Source organism: Sorex araneus, chromosome 11, assembly GCF_027595985.1.
Source record: "Sorex araneus isolate mSorAra2 chromosome 11, mSorAra2.pri, whole genome shotgun sequence".
Classification (NCBI taxonomy): domain Eukaryota; kingdom Metazoa; phylum Chordata; class Mammalia; order Eulipotyphla; family Soricidae; genus Sorex; species Sorex araneus.
This window is the reverse complement of record NC_073312.1, coordinates 907,008-924,324: the sequence shown is the minus strand read 5'-3', so window position 1 is coordinate 924,324 and position 17,317 is coordinate 907,008. Positions and strand designations below refer to the sequence as shown.

The following is a 17,317-nucleotide window of genomic DNA, read 5'->3' as shown; positions in this document are numbered from 1 at the left end:
TAAAGAGGAGCACAGAGGTAGCGGTGGCCTTGCGTCCACTGCTCTGTGGGGAGCTCGGGGAGGCGGAGTCATTTGGTTTGGGTTTGGGCCACACCCCCTGCTGGGGCAGCTCATGCCGGGCCCCGGAGCCAGACGTCTGCGTGTGACGCGTGTCTCGGGCTTTCTCCTGCCTCTCTGGGACCGGGTTGGGGTCCCTCCCTGCTCCTGCGTGCGCTCTGGAACCCTGGCTCCCCTGAAGGCCTCCCTGCTCCTGCGGGGCCCCAAGGTCATGTCGGGTGGACAGTGGCCGGCCAGGCCACTTCGCAGCCATGGGGCTGGCGTGAGGCCATCTGGCCCCAGAACTCTCTCGCCCACCAGGTGCTGGCCGCTCGCACCCCCGCGGCCCTGCCCGGGGTCCGGCCAGGATGGTGGGTGCGGGAGCGGTCAGAGCACGTTGCTGTTCCCAAGGCTGCGTTAGCATCGGCTCCAGAAGTAGCGTGTGAAGGACGCGTGCTTGCCCAGCTCCCGCCACACCCGAGCAGTCTTGCCTCCTGAGAGCCCGAGAGCATGGAGCTGCCTGGACTCTGCTCACGTGCTGGGCACGTCCTCGACCCTCGTCTTCACTCTGGGGGGCTTTGGGCACCCCACGGTGATGCTCAGGGATCACTCCTGGCTCAGTGCTCGGTGCTCGCTCTTGGTGCGTTACTTCGGTGTCACTCATGGCGGTGCTCTGGGGTCCGCTGTGTGTGAGAAGGCAGGGCCGTCACCTCCATTCTCTCCCTCCCGTTCTTCCTGTGTCTGGTGACAGATTCACTGCACTGGTCAGACCTGGCCACGTGCTCCTGTCACAGTGCTTGGCCCCCACACCCCTGTCTGAGGGGTATACACCATTGACCGTATCCAGCTCTGGTGGTTTGGGCTGTACCACCTGCAGTGGCCGGCCGGCCCCACCCGCAGTGTCCAGTCGTCCCCATTTGCAGTGTCTGGATTGTCCAGTGCTTAGGGGACACCCCCGGTGATGCTCAGGGCTTCCTCCTGGCTCTGAGCTTAGGGGGCACCCCTGGCAGTACTCAGGGGTTACTGGTGCTGTACCTAGTGGTCACTCCTGGAGGACCTCAGAGGACCGAATGGGGCCAGCCTTGTGCAAGACAAGTGCCTCCCCTTACAGTATCTCCCCATGGTGGTGCGTGGGCCACGGGGTGGGTGTTCTGTAGTGGGGTGTGGTCCATTGTGGGGCGTGGGCCACAGGCGGGTGTGTCCATGGTGGGGTGTGGTCTGTGGTGGGTCATGGTCTAGGGTGGGGTGGGCCTGTGGTGGACCGAGGCCTGTGGTGGGATGTGGTCCATGCTGGGGTGTGGGCCCCAGAGGGAGGCAGGACAGATCCGAGAGCTGGAGGCTGCAGCTCCCGCTCTGTGCCACACTGCCTTCCGGCGGCGGGAGGGGGGGGGGGGCGCTGGGTGATGCTGTCCTTAGTGGGGTGTCTCCGGCCTCCCTGCCCACGGCCTGGCACCCTGTTCTGACCCTGCCGAGTCACAGCTGCTGGGTCTCTCGGTCACCTCTGGTTCTGGAGAGGGGCCGTGAGACACAGGCTCCAAGCCAGTCCCCCAGAACTGGCCCCTCTGACCCCTCCCCTGGGCAGGCTGCCCACTCGGAGCCCCTACGGCCACCTGTCTCCCAGGGAGCATGTCCTGCACGAGCCAGCCCGGGCAGCCGCGGGTCCTGCCGGGGGCCCTGTGGGCGGGTGGCACGGCCGCCTGGCCACTGACTGACTGTCCTTCTCCCCCTCGCAGCCCGAGAACCTGCAGAAGAACTGGCTGCGGGAGTTCTACCAGGTGAGGGGCCGCAGCGAGGCCGCGTGACCCCGAGGGTGCTGCCCTGCCCAGGGGCGCTGGAGCCTGGGACACGCTGAAGGCATGAACCCACGCGGGCCTCGTGGACAGGGTGGGAAGTGGGGCCCCGGCCGGGCAGTGACGGGCGCGTGTGGGGCTGTGCAGGGCGGCTCAAGGCCTCTGGCCACAGCTGGACCGCCGGGTGGCTGGGCTGCGGGAACCAGAGTTCGGAGAGCAGGGCTGGGGCTGGCAGGCCGCCGAGGCCCGTGAGGGTCAGTGGCTGTGGCCCTGCTCCCCTTCGGGAGAGTGGCCAGCCGGGGAGGCTCCGTCCAGGGAGTGCGGGAGGGAGGACTGTGCAGTCAGCCCTGCCGTAGATGTGCACGTGTGTCCCTGTGTGTCAGGACACATGACCCCGAGTGGGCGTGTGACACCACAGGAGGAGGGCACCGTGGGCAGCTCCTCATCCTGCCTGGAGACCCTTCCCAAGGGGCCCTCCCCGGGGTGACAGCACACTCCGCCCCGGAGCCCTTCGACCACTGTGTCCCCTCCTCTCTGGTCTGATTGGAATCTCTCGGCCCCTCCGAATCTGGCCTGGGCTCTGGTTTGATCCTGGCGTGCACCCAGAACCTCCCCCAGCCCATGGCGACGTCCTGCGGGCGTGAGGAGTGGGGTGTCTGGGCCGCAGTGTCAGGTGACGTCAGGATACTCGGGTGACGGGTCACGGGAGGGCAGGTCTGGGGTAGCACTGAGACCCAGGGGACGGTGCCAAGATCGGTCCTGTGACCCTCACGCCATCTTCTTGGGCCCTGGGCCGGGCCCTCTGGCCCGTCTGGACACCTGGGCTGGGGGGTCTGCTGGGGCCGGGGGACTCCAGGCCTGCTCAGGCCCCTGTGTGCTAGGAGGGACGTCCCAGAGGGCTGCCTGTCAGGCCCTGGGCCCTTGAGGTCTGGTGTCGGGTCTTGTCAGTGTAGACAGGGTGTATCCTGAGTCCCACCAGTGTAGACGTGGATTGATGAAGCCTGCCAGTATAGACATGGAGGTGATTATGCCTACCAGGGGAGGGTGCTGGGTCCTGTCAGTGTAGACAGGGGACATTCTGGGCCCTGTCAGTGTAAACAGGATTCTGGGCCCTGTCTGTGTAGACAGGACATTCTGGATCCTGCTCGTGTAGACAGAGGGGATTCTGGACCCTGTCGGTGTAGACTAGGGGTGCTGAGGCTCTTCAGTGTGGCTCCTGGGGTGCTGCTGTCCCTGCCTCTTGGGCATCTCGTGCCAGCCACCTTGGCCGTGGGGCAGGGCCAGGACCTCGGTGTCCCGGGTGACGCCGGGGGTCCGGGGCCACTCCCAGCCTGGTCAGCCCATCTCCCCGGGCCCGGGCAGCAGCGCCTCCCCGCCCTCCCCCACTGTGGCCGGCACCGCCCCCTCTGTCTTCACCCTCCGGCCAACACTGTCCTTTTTCGGTCATGCAGCGGCCCCTGCTGAGGCCGGCTGGGCTATTTTTACCCTCGCGCTGGTGGGGCTGGGCGGCCGCGGGCGGGCAGGGAGCCCGGGCGCGGGGCGCCTGCGAGCGGGAGCCGTCCTGCCTGTGATCTTCCAGCCAGAGCCCCTTGTTCTTGCTGAAGCCTCTGGAGCCTCCTCTGCCAGGAAGTGCTTCTGTGACCCGACTGGCTCCTGGGAGAGGTTCGGCCCTGAGTGTGCCGGCGCCCGCCCAGGGCTGGGCGTGGGGGCCTGGCTGGCCGGGGCCGCCCTCAGGGGCAGCGGGAGCCTGCACGGCCTCTGCCCGCTGGCCAGGGAAGACCCGGTGGGCCCTGCAGAGCCCTCCCCGGGAGCCCAGCCCGCCGCGTGGAGGGGCTGCGGGACTGCGGCAGCGCCAGGGAGAGCCGCCGGGTGGCTGCCGGGGGCAGGGCCCGAGGCCAGTGTCCTCTGCCGAGCTGTGCCCTGCCCCCAGCTCCCGCAGCCCCACAGGTACGGGGCCCCCACGGGGCCGTGGGTACCTGCACGTCTCCCCAGTGATGGGGAGCAGCCGAGTCTGAGCCCCGCGTGGCCCGAGCTCCAAACTGTGCTGCCAAGTGGGCTGCAAGTAGCCCGTCTCGGTTTGCTCTGGGGCCCGGGGGTCACCCGGCGGTCGTTGGTCAGTCAGGTGGGTGGCTTACATGGCCCTTCTAGAAGGAGACTCGGGGACATCCAGACCCTCACCCAGCCGTGTCCTTGCCCGGACCCTGCCCTGAACCAGGTGCAGCCACCTTGCCCCCCAGATGTAGAGAGCCTGTCCCCCACAGACGGCCTGCCCACGGAGACTGTCCCCCACAGACAGCCTGTCCCCTATAGACTGTCCCCCACAGTCTTCCCCCACAGACAGCCTGTCCCCCACAGACAGCCTGTGCCCCACAGACTGCCTTTCCCTCAGATAGCCTGTCCCCCACAGACAGCATGTACACCACAGACTGCCTGCCCCCACAGACTGTCCACCATAGACTGCCCCCCCTAGACAACCTGTCCCACACAGACTGCCTGTCCCCCACAGACAGCCTGTCCCCCATAGACTGCCTGTCCTCCATAGACTGTCCCCCACAGACAGCCTGTCCCCTATAGACTGTCCCCCACAGACAGCCTGCCCCCCACAGACAGCCTGTCCCCTGTAGACTGTCCCCCACAGATAGCCTGTCCCCCACAGACAACCTGTCCCCCACAGACAACCTGTCCTCCACAGACAGCCTGTCCCCCACAGACAGCCTGTCCCCCACAGACTGTCCCCCACAGACAGCCTGTCCTCCACAGACAGCCTGTCCCCACAGACAGCCTGTCCCCTATAGACTGTCCCCCACAGACAGCCTGTCCCCCACAGACAGCCTGTCCCCCACAGACTGTCCCCCACAGACAACCTGTCCCCCACAGACAGCCTGTCCCCCACAGACAACCTGTCCCCCACAGACAGCCTGTCCCCCACAGACAGCCTGTCCCCCACAGACTGTCCCCCACAGACAGCCTGTCCTCCACAGAGAGCCTGTCCCCCACAGACAGCCTGTCCCCCGCAGACAGCCTGTCCCCCATTCCCGCACCACATGGCATGAGCCCACGCGGACCCTGACGCTGTGGGTCCCGGTAGGGCATGCTGCCCGCAGGGAGGGAGCCCTGTGTGGTCTGGCACCGGGTGGGTAGCCGGGACCCCAGGCCCTGCGTGTCGCAGGCACTCAGACCTGTCACAGCTGTGCCGCCGCCCACTGGCTCAGTGCTGCCCCCAGGAGGCAGCCCCTGGCGTGTCATGGGGAGCCCTGTGGCTTCCTGTGGGCGGGGAGCATGCGGTCCCCAGCCCGTTGGCTGCAGTGGGCTGGCCATGGGGACAGTCCTGCCGACCGCCAGGCACGCGCCTCTGTCCCCTGACCTCTGCCTTGACCTCACCTGACCCCTCTCTGAACCCATCGCGTGCCCGGACTTCCCTGAGCCTGTACTGACCCCGCCCTGACCCCACGCCGACCCTGACCTCTACCCTGACCCCACCCTGACCTCTGCCTGCCCTCCCCCTGCTTGCCCTGTGACCCCGCCCGCCCTGTGCCTCTGCAGGTGGTGCACGCACACACGCCCCATTTCCTGGCTCTGCACTGCCAGGAGTTCGGCGGGAAGAACTATGAGGCGTCCATGGCCCACGTGGACAAGTTCGTCAAGTGAGTCCCTGCGGCGCCTCCTGCATGCTGCCGGGCGCGGGGCGGGGCAGGGTCACGCGGGGGCAGGTCACAGACGGTGCAGGGGTCACGGCCGGCGCGGCCCCGAGACGCCCCGTGCGTGCATGGCCCAGGCCTCCGTGCGCTCGAGCCCTCCCTGGGGGACCCTGCGCCCGCAGCTCCCTGTGGGGGTCCCCGTGGGGTCCTGCCACGCTGGGGCCGGTGCAGGCGGCGTCTCGGGCCCGTCCTATGTGTGGCCTGCGGCCACTGCGGCCCCTCCCTGCCGTGCCCCTCCCTGCCTCCCCGGCCCTCACAGCCACGCGGCAGGGGGACGGGCCTCTCCGTGTCTGCCCAGCCCGTGCCCGCCCCGTCCTGTCCTCAGCCCTGCCCTGTCCTGCTCGTGAGGTCCCGGTGCCGTAGACGGGGTCTGGCCAGGCTGCCGCCCCGTGCCCCTGGCACCCCTCCCTGGGGCGCCCGCCCACCGCCCGCCCGCCTGCTTGCAGAGAGCTGCTGTCGAGTGACGCCATGAAGGAGTACAACAGAGCTCGCGTCTACCTGGACGAGAACTACAAGTCCCAGGAGCACTTCACGGTGAGTACCTCTGCCAGGGCCCGGGGACCCCCAAAGCTCAGGCCGCAGGGAGCTGAGGAGCCAGACAGGGAGGTAGGCAGGAGGGCAGAGCTGTGGCGACCCTCACACAGCAGCGGTGGTGGTGGACCCTGCCGCGTGCTGGACCGTGAGGTCAGTGGGCCAGGGGGTCAGCTGGCCACGGCAGCTGCACCGTGAGGTCAGCAGGCTGTGGGGTCAGCAGGCTGTGGGGTCAGCAGGCTGTGGGGTCAGTGGGCTGTGGGGTCAGCGGGCTATGGGGTCAGTGGGCTGTGGGGTCAGCGGGCTATGGGGTCAGTCAACAGGCTGTGAGGTCAGCGGGCCGTGGGGTCAGCAGGCTGTGGGGTCAGTAGGCCGTGGGGTCAGTGGGCTGTGGGGTCAGCGGGCCGTGGGGTCAGCGGGCCGTGGGGTCAGCGGGCCGTGGGGTCAGCAGGCCGTGGGGTCAGTGGGCCGTGGGGTCAGCGGGCTGTGGGGTCAGCGGGCTGTGGGGTCAGCGGGCTATGGGGTCAGTGGGCTGTGGGGTCAGCGGACTGTGGGGTCAGTCAACAGGCTGTGAGGTCAGCGGGCCGTGGGGTCAGTCAACAGGCTGTGGGGTCAGCGGGCCGTGGGGTCAGTGGGCCGTGGGGTCAGCGGGCCGTGGGGTCAGCGGGCTGTGGGCAGCTGTGCGTCCCGGCCCTGCAGTGTCCCCGGGGGCTCCCGCCCACACAGCCCCTCCCAGGCCGCCCCTCCTCACACCCTGAGCAGCTGCGGGGGGCTCGCCTTAGCCGCCCCTCCACACGCTACACGCAGACGTGCACTCACACCTGCACGCACTTACTCCACACGCCGCAGCGTCACACTGCATACGTGCCGTGCACACTTCCTGCGCGTACCCCACACACGTGTCCACACTCGCTCACGTGTGCAGCACACAGCCCTCCCGTGTCCCGTGCAGGCAGGTGTCCGCACTCCCGAGCGCCCGTCCCTGGGCTGTGGCGGGGGGTGTGGCCGGCTGCTGCCTCCCAGGCCCGACACACGGCCGCCCTTCAGGGTGACTTCCCAGAGCAGACCCTGACCCCTGGCCACCGAGGGGACGGACTCAGCCCCCTTCCACGCGGGTGGGTGCCCGTCGCCCGGCTCTCTTGGCCCGTCGGGGCCCCCCGGCCCTCAGAGGGACGACTTCTAGCTCTCACAAGACTAATGGGCTCGGCGCAGCATTTCTGGCTGGCGGTGGTTCCGTGATAGGCCGTTTCGAGAGGAGGTGGGAACGGATTCATCTCGCCCAGAGATGCGCCACGGCACTGGTGGGGCCCAGCAGCAGCGACTGCTCCCAGAGGAGCTTGGGCCCGAGCAGCTCCCGGCAGGGGCCCGGAGGGGGCCCTGGGGGCCACGGGCCTTCTGGGCAGGGGCGTTGGCCTTGGAGGGGCCCTTGGAGGGGCCCCTGGAGGACCGCTTGGCCGAGGGGCGGGCCCGGAGCTGGCGGCTGTGCCGGCAGGGGTGCAGGCCTCCGTCGCCCCCAGAAGGTGGCGCCAAAGCAGCGTCTGGGCAGAGCCGCGCTGAGGCTCCAGAACTTTCCGCACCCCCAGGCCTGCGTGCCTGGTCCCAGGCTGAGGCCCCTGGAATGTGCCTGGTTCCTGGTGGGTTCGGTGGCCCCGGTGCCCCGGTGCCGCGGGCGTGGCTGCCGCTGGCACTGCCTGCTGCGGGTCTGGGTGCGGCCCCGTGCTGTCAGCCAGGAGCACTGGGCGGGCAGGCGCCATGGCAGGGCTGTGACCTGTGACCCTGCCGGAGGCTGCGTGGGACAGGACTCGGGGGGCTGCACAGGGACAGGGTGGGGGGACAGCCCGGCTCCTGGCTCTGCTCCAGCTGGGGAGGGCTGGGCCCCCGGGGACTCTGCCACGGCCTGCCCAGTGCCCGCTGGCCTCTCCCCTTGGCGCTCGGTCAGGAGAGAGCACCACGCACAAGGGACGCCACCCTCATCCCTGCCCCATGCCCCCATCCCTGCCCCACCCCCCTCATCCCTGCCCTACCCCCTATCCCTGCCCCACCCCCCCTCATCCCTGTCCTACACCCCCTTATCCCTGCCCCACCCCCTCACCCCTGCCCTACCCCCCTCATCCCTGCCCTGCTCCCCACATCCCTGCCCCTACCCCCTCATCCCTGCCCTACCCCCTATCCCTGCTCCGCCCCCCTCATCCCTGTCCCACACCCCCTCATCCCTGCCCCATCCCCTATCCCTGCCCTACCCCCTCATCCCTGCCCCATGCCCCCTATCCCTGCCCCGCCCCCCTTATCCCTCCCCGCCCCCCTCATCCCTGCCCCACCCCCTCATCCCTGCCCCACCCCCCTCATCCCTGCCCCACCCCCCTCATCCCAGCCCTGCCCTACCCCGTATCCCTGCCCCGCCCCCCTCATCCATGTCCCACACCCCCTCATCCCTGCCCCACCCCCCTCATCCCTGCCCCATCCCCTATTCCTGCCCTACCCCCTCATCCCTGCCCCATGCCCCCTGTCCCTGCCCCACCCCCTCATCCCTGCCCCACCCCCCTCATCCCTGCCCCACCCCCTCATCCCTGCCCCACCCCTCATCCCTGTCCCATGTCCCCTATCCCTGCCCCACCCCCTCATCCCTGCGCCACCCCCTCATCCCTACCCCACCCCCCTCATCCCTGCCCCACCCCCTCATCCCTGCCCCACCCCTCATCCCTGCCCCATGTCCCCTATCCCTGCCCCACCCCCTCATCCCTGCCCCACACCCTCATCCCTGCCCCACACCCTCATCCCGGACCCCACAGTTCCACCCCGTCTGGTGTGGGAAGTCTTCATGGAGACACACTGGCTTTGGGCTCGTTTCCCAGGAGGTCAGGGCCTGACCCTGACCTGGACACCTGCTGCAGGTGATGCGGGTGACAGATGTCCCGCCCCTCTCTGCCCCTCTGTGCCCTGAAGGTTCCAGGGGGTCAGGGAAGTGGGTGGACTTTGCTGCGGGCACAGGGCTCGGTGGCGAGTGTCCAGGACAGGCCTGGGGACCCGTCCTCCCCAGGGGCCCGCGCGGCGAGGACCCCAGATGGGCCCGGAGGCGCGCCCGGAGTGCTGGTCGCCGTGCAGTGCTTGCCGCGGCCTGCCCTGGGGACTGCGTGGCGGCGGGGCAGCCGTGAAGGTGAAGCTGTCGTATCGATCTTTTTAGCACTGAAATATGAGCCACTTTGCTCCACTCCCGCTGCTGTGATGTGAAAAATAATAACTCGGATCCAAATTAAAAACATCGATCGGGGAAGGTGCGGAAAGTAAATAACCCTCCAGAAGTTTCCGGGGCAGCCGAGAAATGGGGCCCAGCAATAAATGTGTCGCTCGCCAGGCCCAGGGCTCCCGGCCTGTTTTTTCTCCCGATTGATTTTTCATTATTTACTTCCTAAAAGTGCTGGGACTGGAGCGCGGGGCGAGCCCAGCATTTGGGCGGCGATTTCTCCCGGCTCCTGAGGCGCTGCTAATCCACTGGCTCATTGATTGATCGATCTTTGACTTGTGACCCGCCCTGCCTTCTTTAGGGGCCACCAGATCCGTCACGCTGGGCGCCGCAGCCTCCCTCTCGCGGGTCGCGGCGGTGGGGACGCTGGCCCGGCCGGCCCTGCAGGAGGACGCAGGAGCCTCCCTGGCCTAGTCCTGCAGCCCCCGGGACCCCCAGCTGCGGGGACGGCCGGCTGCACACGAGGCAGCTGTCGCGCGCTTGTGGGTGAGCTGCGCCTGGGATGACCGGGGACCCAGGAGTCTTGCAAGACCCGTGGGGAGACCCAGGCTGAGAGGCCACAGGGCCCAGCCCTGCTTCCTGGAGGCGGGGCCTGCGAGGCTGTGGGTGGGGCTAGCTGTGGCCTGTGTTGTGGGCGGGGCCTGCTGGGCTGTGGGCGGGGTTAGCTGTGGGCCTGTGTTGTGGGCGGGGCCTGCTGGGCTGTGGGGGAGTCAGCTGTGGGTCTGTTGGGGGCGGGGCCTGCTGGGCTGTGAGTGGGGTTAGCTGTGGGTCTGTGTTGTGGGCGGGGCCTGCTGGGCTGTGGGCGGAGTTAGCTGTGGGCCTGTGTTGTGGGTGGGGCTTGTGGGCGGGGTTAGCAGTGGGCTTGTGTTGTGGGCGGGGCTTGCGGGGTTGTGGATGGGGTTAGTGGTGGGCATTGTGGGCGGGGCCTGCGGGGCTGTGGGCGGGATTAGTCGTGGGCCTCTGTCGTGGGAGGCCACGCTGGCCGGTGGTGTACTCAGTGGACTGTAGACAGGAACAAGGGGACGACTGGTGGGCTTGGTCCATGGATTTGTTCTGTGGGCCTGACCAGACTAACCTTTCGTGGCTGAACTCAGTCTGCTGTCTGACCATCAGCGAGTTCTAGAACATTCCTTCTGCCCCCCCAAGCACAAGAGGCTTGCCTGGGGGGGTGCAGAGACTCCTGGAGTTGAGTGGCGGGCAGTGTGCAAGACTCCTCCCTGGGGAGGGTTTGTAGCCCAGTCAGAGGCTGTGCCACACCCATGCTCACCCTCCTGTGGCCTGACACTTACACAGGCCTCAGGAACATCCGTGTGCCGGATACACGTCCACGCTGAAAGTCTGCGTGGGTGTGACTGATGGCATGACAAGACATGGGAAAAGCTTCACATGATGGCGTGTGAGTAATGTGGCAGCGTACATAAATCTTACACTCCTGTGGCGCAGTGTGTGATGTGACACATTGCTGAGCATGTCGGGCTGCATGTGAGGCCACATATGGCAGCAGTTGGGGCGTGTGTGAGCAGTACCATGTTCTGGAGTAGGCTCACGTGGTGTTGCGTGACACAGGGCAGTTAGCTGCGTGTGGCGTGGCGGGAGTGCCGGAACTATGGCTTTCCGCAGGATTCTGCGGCCCGTGTTGAGCAGGGCCCGTCCAGGGCGTGCACTGGAGGCAGAGTGCTGAGACTCTGGAGGGGAGGGGCTTGGTTGGTTCTGGGTCCGCGGTGTTGAGGCCAGTGCCTGGATGACAGGCCCGGCTGGAAAGTCTAGAGACAGGCTCACGTGAGCTGCCTGCCAAGGTGCTGCGAGCACAGTGTCCCTGGGCCCCTGGGCTGGAGACTGCGGGGTGGGGCTGCGGCCCAGTGGCCCTGGGGGAGGCTGGGGGGCGCCTCCCTGTGTGTGGGGGGCAGGCTGCAGTGGTCATGCGCTTTCCTGCACCTCTGTCCACATGCTCAGTGGAGGCTCCACCCTTCTGCCTGCCCCGGGGCTTGTTCTCAGGAGAGTCCTGCTCTGGCCGTCCGGGCCCCACACCCACAGCCCAGTCCCGGCCATGCGCCTGTGGCCGCCCGGCACCAGAAGACCTTTTCCAGGTGGAATCTGCCACGCTGGAGATGGTCCGTGCCAGGGCCCGCAGCCCCGCTGGGGACGGAGGGCGTCCACCCACCATCAGGTCACAGCCTCTGCCCTGCAGGGGCCGCTGGCCCGGGGACCAGCCTGTCTCTGCCCCAGAGTCAGTGCAGGAATCACCGCCGGTCTGTGGCCCCTGGGTCTGCAGCTGCTGCTGGTCACAGCCTGGTCCCCACGCAGCTAGAGCGTGCCCCGAGCACTGGCTTGGCCCTGCACGGCTTGGCCCTGGCTGCCGGCAGGCCTGGGCTGTGACACTGGGACCCCCTGGGCCTGGACACCCTCCGGGGCCTCACGCGCGGGGCCTGCATGGAGCAGTGGACAGAGTCGCTCTGGGCCTGTGTAGGGGTGGCCTGAGGCTCTGGTCGAGGGTAGGACAAGCCCTGGGGGCTGACACAGCTGCCCCTGCTGTCCCCTGCTGCAGCGGGGCCCCGGGTCCTGCTGGCCCTGCCGGGTCAGTGCTGGAGACTGCAGCCTGGCGCTGAGCCCGGAGCAGACCGCGGCCTCCTGGTGGGACTCCCACTCCCTGTCAGGCATGGGCAGGCTGGGGAGCCCAGCGCTGCGTGGACAGCGGCCGCTGAGCCTGCAGAGCTCGGGGCTGCAGGCGCTCGTTAGCGCGTCTGACAGGAAATCACTGAAGCCACGCACGTGCGGGGTGGCGGCCACGGCCTGGCTCCCGGCTCCCGCTGCCCTGGCTGCCAAGGGACTGGCAGAGTGGCCCTGCCGGTCAGGTCCCGAGGCTGCGGGGCTCGTCCAGGGCTTCTGGGCGGGCTGTGGGATGGTCCCGCTGTGGCCCCCTCTGCCCCAACAGAGTAGGCAGGGGGGAGCCCCACGTCTGCTGACTGGGAAGTCGGTGCCCTCGGCCTGAGCTGCGGTGGGCACCCCCTCCCCTGCTCCCCCCCGAGAGGCAGAGTCGGGCCCGTCTGCTGCGGGAGCAGCAGCGTCTCCTTGCCTCACAGCAGGCTGTGCTCCTGGGAGCCGCAGTCTGGCCTCGCCCCACGGCCCCGGCTTCCTGCGGCCCATGTCTTGGAGCTTGTGTCTGTCTGTCTGTCTGCTGTTTGGGCGCGTCTGACACAGCCTCTGCCGTGCACGCCAGATTGGCACTGGGGCAGCGCGGGGCCCAGCAGTGCCTGTGGAGTCTCCCCCGCCGGAGAGCACACGCCGAGGGGCACAGTGCGTCCCGCTGCTGTCACGGCTGCTCACGGGGCTTCAGGGGGACAGACCCGATGCAGCCCGACAGCCGCCCCCGGGCTAAGTGTGTTTCTACAAATGGGCCTTGTTTGGAGAACCCCTCCTCGTTCTCATCTATTATCACAGTAATTGAGTTTGTAGCTGGAATTAGATTTATCCAATTGCGTTATCCTCTTTAGAAATTGGATCGGCACCCCGGCGGGCGAGGCAGAAGTTAATCCGCTTTGCTCGAACCTCGTGTGGCCCCGAGCGGCCGCTTGGGGAGGCTCCGTGCCCGCCATCACCCTGGACACCGTGCAATTTCTCCTCAATCCCTTGCGCAAATAATGACATTTGAATCGAGCATTAACAGGCTTAATTACTTTAAAATTGTCGTTTTAATTTACACTGATATAGTATTGATCATACAAGCAGAGATTAAGCTGTTCACTGGAGCGGCTGATGGGGAATTAAACGTGGAAGGGCCCTCCAGGGGCCGGCCCCGCCCGGCGCGGACGGAAGAGGGATGGAGCGTCTTGGTAATGAAGTGGCGGCATGCGGCAACATGAATCTCAGGCGCCGCTCGGAAGGGGGATGATGGCGCTGGGGAAGTGGCTGCAGGTTATTCATTCGCTGCCATGCCCCGACTCTCCGTCATCCTTGTGTTTGCCGGCGTTTATTTATCCAGCAGATTCCCGGGCGCTGACCTTTTCGCTAAGTACACTGAGCCCAGTTGGAGAGGGTGTTTTGGGTGTAACTTTCATAGGTCTGTTATTTCTCCCCATTTGTAGGTGACACCAAGGACAGTTAGTTTCCCTAAGGGTCAGCTCCAGCCCGTGGGCTTGGGCGGTGGAGTGGGGGGTGGGGGGACCCGCCAACTCCGACACGGCTGTGCCCCCACACTCGTGCCCATGGAAGTGCCACTACACTCGTGCCCACGGCTGTGCCCCCACGTCATGCCCACGGCTGTGCACCCACACTCGTGCTCATGGCTGTGCCCCCACGGTCATGCCCACGGCTGTGCCCCCACACTCGTGCCCACGGCTGTGCCCCCACACTCGTGCCCATGGCTGTGCCCCCACAGTCATGCCCACGGCTGTGCCCCCACAGTCGTGCCCACGGCTGTGCCCCCACACTCGTGCCCATGGCTGTGCCCCCACAGTCGTGCCCACGGCTGTGCCCCCACAGTCGTGCCCACGGCTGTGCCCCCACACTCGTGCCCATGGCTGTGCCCCCACACTCGTGCCCACGGCTCTGCCCCCACAGTCATGCCCAAGGCTGTGCCCCCACAGTTATGCCCACGGCTGTGCCCCCACACTCGTGCCCACGGCTGTGCCCCCACAGTCATGCCCACGGCTGTGCCCCCACAGTCATGCCCACGGCTGTGCCCCCACACTCGTGCCCACGGCTGTGCCCCAACAGTCATGCCCACGGCTGTGCCCCCACACTCATGCCCATGGCTGTGCCACCACACTCGTGCCCATGGCTGTGCCCCCACACTCGTGCCCACGGCTGTGCCCCCACAGTCGTGCCCACGGCTGTACCCCCACACACGCCCACGGCTGTGCCCCCACACATGCCCACGGCTGTGCACCCACAGTCATGCCCACGGCTGTGTCCCCACAGTCATGCCCACGGCTGTGCCCCCACACATGCCCACGGCTGTGCACCCACAGTCATGCCCACGGCTGTGCCCCCACACTCATGCCCACGGCTGTGCCCCCACAACTGCATTCCGGTGTGGAGCCCCAGGGCCAGCAGCTGTCGAGGTCCCTTGCTGACTGGCTCCTTCCCAGAGGTTCTGACCCGTGCACGGGCACTCCGGGCCCCCTCCGACTACTCGTCGGGGAAATTCAGGCTGGGCCTTGACCCCATCCACGACCTGACAGCAGCCGAAACTTCCTTGGGGTATCGTGGGGTCTATGGCCCCCCAGGACTGCACTGTCACCCCTCATGGCCCTGGGCACTGCTAGCCGAGGCAGCTCCTGTGTCATAGCCTGGAAAACCGAGACCCCAAAAAGCCAAGAGATGGCTTGTCAGAAGCACAGGCTGGCAGCCCAGAGTAACTGAGGCTGCCCGTCTTCCCCAGCCCTGCCACCAGCTCCTGCCCACAGCAGGATGGGGTGGACTTAACTGAGCACATACCCCTAACAGGCACATGCATGCACACACCTAACACATGTACAAAACACGTGTGTACCTTACATGCATATATGCACATTCCTGACCTGTGTACATATGATTTAACATGTGCACACACATGTACATACCTGTGCAAACCTTATAGCATACACGCTCTACATATAAACCCATATGCATGCACACATCTCACATGCATACACATGCATAGGCCTCACATATGTCTGCCCATGCTTCACATCTGTATATCTCACATGTGGGCATGCCTAATACACAGCTCACATATGTGCACACATTACAGCATGTTCTTGTCCCACAAGTATACATGTACGCGCATATCTCATGTGTGCACACACCCATGTAGACACATCACGTGCATGCGTGTGCACACCTACAGGTGCGTGCTATGCTGCAGCAGACAGCCCGCAGCCCTGCGGTGTCCAGGCCAGTCTTGCACATCCCTTTCGGGTCTCACCTGTCTGCCCAGATCCTGAGCCCTGCTGGCTCCTTGACCGTCAGGGTCCTTGGGTGGGCCCCTCCTTTCCCTTGAGCCTGGGGCCCCCTCCCGTCCCACTTGTGGGCCTGACCTGGCACCTGCCCGTTGCCGCCCGCCCATCGTGGACTCTGCGGCGCCCTGTCCTTCACAGGCGGCCTCCTTGGCCCGCGGTGTCTGGCCTGATGGCCTGAGACCCAGGAGCCTCCTGGGGACCCCCCAAAAGTGCACGGCGACGTGGCCTTAGGGGAGCTCTGCAGACGGCGGCGGGCGTGCCCACACCCCCTGTTCTCAGCCCCTGGCGGGCAGTGGCCCCCGGGCCAAGGACGCGTTAGGCGTGGGGGCTCGAGCAGAGCTGGGCACCGCCACCCCCAGCTGGATGGCAAGTCTGGGCCTCCGTCCCGGCCACAGTTCTGGCCTGCAGCGTCCAGGGCACAGGGGCTGGGGCGCAGCAGGGAGGCCAGCCCCCGGGCCCCACCCCACTGAACACGGGAGGCTCTGCAGGCTGGGCGCGTCTGCTGGCGCCCAGACCAGGCGCGGGGCTGCGTGTGCTGGTCGTGCAGAAGAGGGGCCCGGTAGCAAGGGTGGGCTCCTCGGAGGCACCAGCCTCGGGGGCGCTTGGGGGCAGGGCCCCTCGAAAGCCCAGCCCAGGCAGTGCTCCATCTCGCCCGCCCAGCCTGAGCTGGAGAATGGGGAGTGGGGCAGAGGGGGTGTGGCAGCCCTCGAGATCCCAGGGTGGAGGAGGCCGGGTTTGCTCAGCACTGGTTCCAGAGGCCCCTTCAGACCCAGCCTTGCAGCAGGAGGAAGCTCGAGGGGACACGTCCTCCAGCACCCGGGGCAGACCGCCGTGGAGCTCCTCGGGAAGGGGCCCCGGGGCAGCGCCCAGCACAGGTGTGGCGGGAGAGGGCACCACTTGCCACTGGAGTGGCCCTCGGCGGTGGGCTTGGCAAGGCTGGCAGAGGGAAGCCCCCAGTTCCGCCAGAGAACAGAGAGGGCCCGGGAGGTGGCACCCCGCAGGCGGGGGCCGGGAGCAGGGGAAATGGCGTGCTCCCAATCTAATCGGAATTTAAAAATCAATTAAGCTCCGTCCACATGACGCTTGCCTGCCCCCCTAATGGAGGGTAGTTTGTAAACAGCCCATGTCGGTGCTGCTCCCTCTCAAATGCTCCTTCCGCTAATCACCCGCCTGGGATGCACGGCCTGGTGCCAGGCACATTTGTGAGGATGAAATTGTAATTGAAAAGCTAATGATTTTTACAAGACAAAGGTAGCAGTCAGAGCTGCTTTAATTATGATGCAAACTCTCCACATAATTTAATCGGCATAAAAGTTTATTGATTTACTTTTGCAACAGTTTAGACATGGGGAAACACGGCCACGCAGACTGTGCTTACAGCAGCCCTGCCCGCCCCTCGGGCCTCCCGTCTGCTGGCCTCAGGCCGGGGGCGCCAGCACCTGCCCAGGGCTGCGGGGCGTGCCACTCTGCCCGGCTGCCCACACCAGCCGTGCCCACACCGCCTGCCCCCACTGCCTGCCCACACCGCCTGTGCCCACACCACCCTCCCACACCCGCTGCCCACGCTGACTGTGCCCGCCACCTGCCCCCACTGCTGCCCCCACCACCTGCCCCACCGCCTGTGCCCACTCCTGACCCCCACAGCCAGCAGTGTCCACGCCTGCCCTGCCCCTCCCATGAGCGCGGTACTGGGTGGAGCATGGCTGTGTGCTGACCTTTCTCCTGGACACTCTCCAGGAGGCCCTGCCCCTTCCCAGCCTCCGGCCCCCCTGCAGCCACCCCGCGTGGCCGGCCCCGTCCCGCCCTCTCCCACTCGGCTGCCTCTGGTCTGCCGTCGCTGACAGGTGGCGGGCGCCCTGCGTGCCAGCAGCTTCCGGCCCGCGCAGCCCTTCCCGGCACCTTTGGCCCCCGCGAGGCGTCTCGAGGCGTCTCGTCCCGTGTGATGAGAAATGGTCACCAGTGGATTAATCTGCTGGGATTTATGGGGCCCCTGGAGGCCCGGGGTGGCCGTGGCCCGATCTGCCGCCTGCCGTGATGACTTGTGCTCGGAGCTGGCGGCTGAGTGACCTTGGCTGGGCTGCC

At 66.9% G+C, this 17,317-nt stretch overlaps 1 protein-coding gene across 2 annotated transcripts in view; it reads left to right on the top strand.

Moving 5' to 3' along the window:
• The window catches only part of INPP5A (inositol polyphosphate-5-phosphatase A), a 64,499-nt gene that overhangs the window by 20,007 nt on the left and 27,175 nt on the right, over positions 1-17,317 (top strand). For both annotated transcript variants that reach the window (XM_055119041.1, XM_055119042.1), the window contains exons 2-4: positions 1,770-1,811; positions 5,370-5,470; positions 5,971-6,058. In XM_055119041.1, coding sequence (XP_054975016.1) covers positions 1,770-1,811; positions 5,370-5,470; positions 5,971-6,058 — 231 coding nt within the window. The remainder of the gene's footprint in view (positions 1-1,769; positions 1,812-5,369; positions 5,471-5,970; positions 6,059-17,317) is intronic.